Below are 6,309 nucleotides of genomic sequence, written 5' to 3' on the forward strand. Positions count from 1 at the left end.
AAACTGAGGAAATGCAGGACAAACAGGAGTGCATAATTATGAGGGGCACAGGGGGAGGGTTGCAGGGTAGAGAGGGGAGGATACTGGGTTAGGGTTGGACATGGTGAATGGGGAATGAAACGAAATGTATGCGTGACTTTGAGTGTAAAACAAGCTCTTAAAAATGATGAGATTTGACATGAAATACTCTTAAGATGTCAAGATCAGGCAACCTGGGGCCAGTGTATGACAGCCTTGGACTAGTTACTACCCTTGTGTCAGCCTCTGTTTCCTCACCTGGGGAGTCAGGATAGTTACAGTACTTGCCTCACAGGTACTTGGAGGCTTCATGGGACAATGTATTTAAGTGTTTAGAATGGCTGACACATAATTAGTAAGCGTTCAGTTAATACTTAAACACAGCCCATCTGCATACATACAAACAAAAGCTCAGAACTTATGTAAAGTAGTCTTATAAAATAGTTGGGGAGGTAGGAATGGGGTTGAGATGTGAAGAACCCAAAAAACCCACTGTTGTGACATTGATTCTGACTCATAGAGACTCTGCAGGGCAGAGTAGAACTGTTGCTTAGGATTTCCAAGGCTGTAAACCTTTATTGAAGCTGTCTGCCCCATCTTTTCTCCCATGAGCGGCTGGTGGGTTCGAACCACTGACATTATGGTTAGCAGCCATAATGTCAATTAACCACTGTGCCACCAGGGCTCCTTTTGAGATTAGAAGAGAGGGTTCCATTTTGACGTGGCTGAAGTGTTTCAAAAAGAGGAGAGGCTCTTTGTCCTTGACTTTTTGGTAGAGTTAGGGGTGTATGGTCTCAGTTTTATAGCTCAGGGGGGCCGGAGGAGCCACAGTTGTTCATATCTGGCCTGTTCCTGAGCTAGAGAAGGAAGAATTTAGTCCCAGCTGTTACGAAGGGATAAAGTCAAGCATGGCAGCCAAGAGCTACTTTGGCCCTGGTAGAGAGGTTCTTCAGTTCTTCGGAGGGTGCCTTGCTGGTGTATTCCAAAAAGCTGGAGGGGAATTAAAGCCACTCCTCGGAAGGAAGGTTGGGCATTCCTACTTCCGTAGTGATACTGCCTCGGAAACCCAAGGAGGGGTCGCTATGAGTTGGGTCCCACTGGATGGCACACAACAACAACAACAATGTTGCACAGTGGTTGAGTGCTTGGCTGCTAAGTAAAAGGTCAGCAGTTTGAACCCACCAGCTGCTCTGTGGGAGAAAAGACCTTTTGATCTGCTCCCGTAAATATTTCTATGCTGTCCTGTATGGTGGCTGTGAATCAGAATCTACTTGACAGCACACAGTAACAACAAAAACAATGGTTAAAGTAGGAGCCCTGGTGGCACGATTTAAGCATTTGACTGCTAACCAAAAAGTCATCGGTTTGAACTCATCAGTTACTCTGCGAGAGAAAAGACCTGGTGATTTGTTTCTGTAAAGATTACAACCTAGGAAACCCTATTGGGCGGTTCTACTCTGTTGTATGAGGTCACTATGAGTTGAAAATCGACTTGAGGGTTTCTAACTACAACAACTGTGATTAAGGCAGAGGTTACAGATTAGTGTCCTGCGAAAGAATTTTGTTGCCCCTCCCTTCACCAGTGCTTTTTAATAAACTTTTATTGAATTATAACATACATACAGAAAGTTCGTTCATCATGAGTATAAAACGTGATGAATTTTCACAAAGTGTACACACCTGCATAACTATCACCCAGATAATCAAATAGAATTTTGCCAGCACCTGAGAAGTACCCCCTCCCAGTCACTCACCAACCACCCTGCCCTAACCCAAAGGTAACTACCACCCTGATTTCTAAACTTTTACGTTAGTTTTCTCTGTTTTAAACTTCATATAAATGGAAACATATAGTATACTTTTTTGCTCTGGTGTCTTTCTCTCAACATTATGTTTGTGAGAGTCATCGATGCTTTGTGTCACTATAGTTCGGTCTCTTTTTTGTTCAGAATTCTGATGGATGACTTTGTGTGATCTATCCATTTTGCTATTGATGGACATGAGGATTCTTTCTTGTTTTTGGCCATGAAGAATAGTGTTCCTGTGAACGTTCTCGTACATGTCTTTTGGTACATATGGTTCCATTTCTGTAGGGCATGTAACCAGTTGCCATTGAGTTGACTGTTGCTCATGGTGACCCCATGTGTGTCCGGGTAGAACTGTGCTCCACAGGATTTTCAATGGCTGAGTTTTCGGACGTAGATAGCCAGGACTTTTTTTTAGGCATATCTGGGTAAACTTGAACTTCCAACATTTTGGTTAGCAGCAGAGCAAATTAACCATTTGTCCCAGCCATGGACTCCATTGGGCATATATCCCAAACGACAACCATTGCTTTTGAGTCTGTTCCAACTCACAGTGTCCATACAGGATAAAGTAGAACTACCCCATGGGGTTTCCAAGGCTGGCTGTAAACATTTATGGAAGCAGACTCTTACATCTTTCTCCCGTGGAGTGGCTGGTGGGTTTGAACCAGGAGCTGAGCTGCTTTAACCACTGTACACCAGGGCTCTTTATATTATGAGTGAAATTGCTCTGATAGAGTTTAAACCTGCTAACCTTCAGTGGGCACACCACTTTATGCGCTCCCAGCAGTATGCGAGAGTTCTGGTTGCTCTGTGTCCTCACCAGCACTTGCCCTGGTCAGTCTTTTTAACTTTAGCCATCCTGGTGTAGGTTTGGTGGTGTCATTATTGTGGTTAAGATTTGCATTTTTCTCACGGCCATTGAGATGGAGCACTTTTTCATGTTTATTGGCCGTTTGGATAGCTTCTTTTGTCAGTTGCCTTTTTAAGTCTTTTTGCTTGTTTTTTATTGGGTACATCCTGTGTGTGTGTTTCTTCATTTTACCTGAGTGTCTCACGGTTTTTCCTATATTAGTCTATGTTTCCCTTAACCTTTTAAAAAGCTCTGACCCTTGTTATGATGAACTCCTCAGTATTTTCAAAAAAATTGAATTGTTAATATTGAAAAATTGGAGAATTGAACAGATTTCTAGTTTTTCTTGAGAAATTGGAAGGTCTGGCAACTTTGGGCCACAAGGAAGCAGTAGAAGCTGAGCAGTGGCTGCTGCTTTCATTTTGCTGTGGTTCCCCCTTGGTCTGCACTGCCCACTCATTCTCACTCAGTTGCCATGGGCTTTGGAGTTTATTGCCCTAGTTAATGCTGTGAACTCACATCCTTAGTCAGGGCACAGGTCTGGAGTCATACTTTTTCTGGGGCTGAGTTGGGACTGTGTTACTCACAAGCTCTTTGACTTTGGGATGACCTTTAACCTTTCTGTGCCTCTCAGTTTACCCCTCATAAATTACAGGTATTGCTACCTACTTCTTCAGATAGTTGCAAGGATTAAATGCACTTAGCACAGTGTCTGGTTCATGGTGAGCATTCAATAAATAACTCTATTTGGTGCCCACTGAGTTTTCAGTGGTACAGCTCAGCTGAAAGACTGAAAACTGTCTTAGGCATATAGCAGTGGTTACCTCTGTGGTAGGGTACTGGGTGGCTGGGGCACAGGGTAGCAGGGAGACTTCCCCCATACCTTTTTGTATCTTTGGGTGTCGAACCATTTGAGTGTATTAAAGTGTTCAGAAGTAAAATGAATGCTTAACAATAAAATGTGTTTTACTTCGGTAGTTCCACTGTAACCTAAAACTAAAGTTGCTGTTGTGTACCCTGTCTCCCGAACCCCGTTTATTCTTCAGAGCCAACAAACGTGGAACTCTACGTGGATGGTGTCAGTGATATCTGCACGAAGGGAGGAGACATCAACTTTGTGTTCACGGGATTCTCTGTGAATGGCAAGGTTGGCTTTATAACTTTGTTGTTTTTAACACTTGCTCTGTAATAGATGCTATGTCTTCTCTAGCCTTTAAAAAGGGGCTTTTTCACCAGGACACTTTGATCCTACAAGGGACCCACAGATAAGTTTCAAGAGGGTCTGTGAACTCTACAAGACTGTGTGTAGAACTTAGTGGTTGTTATAAAGGGTCAGGTAGGTTACTGGTCATTCACTCCACCTGACTTCCACGCTTAGAATAGACTGTTAGAGTGTAAATGCAAGGACTGAACTTCTGGCTGATGTGGACTTGTGGTGGGCTTCCCTTCCCCTGTGAGCAAGGGCCGGGACATGGACAGAACAGGAAAGGTTTCCCTCTTGGAAACGTGGGAAGTGGCTAAGGCCGCAGCTTGGGAACCAGCCTGCCCGACTGGAATGCTGCTCTGTCTCTTGCTAACTGTGTGGCCTTGCCAAATGTCTTTACCTTCCCATGCCTCTGTTTCCTCACTTGAAAATAGGGAACAGAGTAGTACTCACCTCATAGAACCTTTATGAGGATGAAATAGAATAATGTGTGCAGAGTGTTTAGCATTGTGTTCAAAGTAAGTTCTTAATAAAACAGCTGCTTTTTTTTTTTTTAACAATTTTACGATAAATTTTTTTTGTGTTTACCATGTCTAAAGTCAGGGTGCATTTTATAGTGATGACATCTTGCTGTGAGTGAACTAAAGTTGGCTTCTTCCAGAGAGGCTTCCATTTGCTTCACCGAGGGATTCTCTTGAGTATTAAGTTAAATTCTCTGAGTTACTTTGGACCTCCTTGATAGTGTGAATTTAGACTGTAGACCTGCTTGAGCAGGAGGTCTTGGTTCACATTCTCAGGGGAGAGATTGTTTTTCTTCCTCCACCCAGTACAGGGTCAAGATGTGCAAATTTCCTTGCTATTCTTCTTGGGTTTCTTTCTCTTTACCTTAACATTGGTGTCCCAGCTTTACATGTGGGTTTCTCATTAGAGTCTCCATCCTGGGTACTTTTTCTTTCTTAGTTTGTGAGACAATGGTGCATCTTTAACTGACAGTGTTAATGAAATTGTATTATTTTACTATTTGCACTTCTCAGAAAGGTATCTGAGGTTTCTATCATATTTACAAAGAGACGCCTGGCCCCAAGAAGATGGCAGACTCCATCTTGGGAGCATGAATGGGTTGGCAGTGCAGCTGGAAGGAGAGCTGTGCTACTTGGCTTGGTCCTGACCTTTTTGTCCACTGCAGGTTCTCAGCAAAGGGCAGCTCCTGGGGCCCGCAGGAGTTCAGGTTTCTCTCAGAAACACAGGGACTGAGGCAAAGATCCAGTCAACAGTTACACAGCCTGGTGGCAAGTAAGTGCTGTGTCCTCTTGCTGTGTGTCTAGAGTGGGGTGGTGAGTAGGAACGTCGGATTTAGGGAGACCTGGATTCAAATCCTGAATTGACCTCTTAACTTTGGGCAAATGCCTTTCAGAGCCTCAAGTTCTTCATCTATAAAATGGAATCATTTGGCCCATGGTACCTGACATTGATGGGATGATTAAATATGACGTAATGCCCCTTCTGCACCTACCACAGGACCTGGTGTGGGGGCAGGCGTCACTCAGCGGGTAGGGCTGGCTCTGGGTCCGCCATTGTGGGCTTTAATCCTGGCTGCCTGATTTGCTAACTATTTGACCTGGAGCAAGCTACTTAGCCCTCTATCCTCAGTTTTTTTCATTTGTAAATGAAGATGATTGTGGAGCTTACCTCATAAAGTTACTGGGAAGATTAAATGAATTAATATTTTATTATCATTGTTTAAAGCTTCCTGACATGGACTAAGTGCTTAATAAATGTTAGTTTAATATATGTTAGCTCAATTGTGATTTAAAAAAAAAAAATTTTATTGTGATACGGGTGGAAGTTCACAGAGCAGATTCATTTTCCATACAGCAGTTCATATACAGTTTGTTTCATAACAATGACTGTACTTCCCCACAGTGTAACAGCTCTCTTCCCACTTCCTCCCTGTAGTTAACCTCTTCCCTGTGTTCTCTCCTGTGCATTCCTGCCCCTTGAGCTATTTCCCTGTGCAAATACTGCCCTTCTGTTCTCCCATGATTGATCGTTCTAAGGAGTGTATCTACCTGATGTAAATGTTTACCCTATATGCCTGTCTGTTGTTTGCCTGGAAACCACAGGAGTGAGTTCAATTCCAGATCTGAAAGGTAACTAGGGGCCATAGTCTTGGATGTCTCATCAGGGTCTATCAGACCAGTAAACTTGGTCTTTTTTTTTCAATTATGATTTTTATTTTTTATTTTATTTTTTTAATTAATTACTTTATTTATTTTTATTTGGGTGAAGATTTACAGAGCAAATTCACTTTCCATACGGCAGTTCACATATACTTTGTCTCATGTCACTGACCACAGTTTACCACAATGCAACAGCTCCCCTCCCACTTCCTCCCCATAGTTACCTCTTCCCAGTGACCATCCCTCCAT

At 43.0% G+C, this 6,309-nt stretch overlaps 1 protein-coding gene across 1 annotated transcript in view; it reads left to right on the forward strand.

The window, feature by feature from the left end:
- Positions 1-6,309, forward strand: part of LOC103205313 (nodal modulator 1) — a 121,009-nt gene that overhangs the window by 9,705 nt on the left and 104,995 nt on the right. Inside the window, exons 4-5 of the mRNA XM_007950588.1 lie at positions 3,723-3,823; positions 5,067-5,173. Coding sequence (XP_007948779.1) covers positions 3,723-3,823; positions 5,067-5,173 — 208 coding nt within the window. The remainder of the gene's footprint in view (positions 1-3,722; positions 3,824-5,066; positions 5,174-6,309) is intronic.

The sequence above is a fragment of the Orycteropus afer genome, unplaced genomic scaffold, assembly GCF_000298275.1.
Source record: "Orycteropus afer afer isolate SDZICR_OR568_19922 unplaced genomic scaffold, OryAfe1.0 scaffold00281, whole genome shotgun sequence".
In the NCBI taxonomy this organism is placed as follows: domain Eukaryota; kingdom Metazoa; phylum Chordata; class Mammalia; order Tubulidentata; family Orycteropodidae; genus Orycteropus; species Orycteropus afer.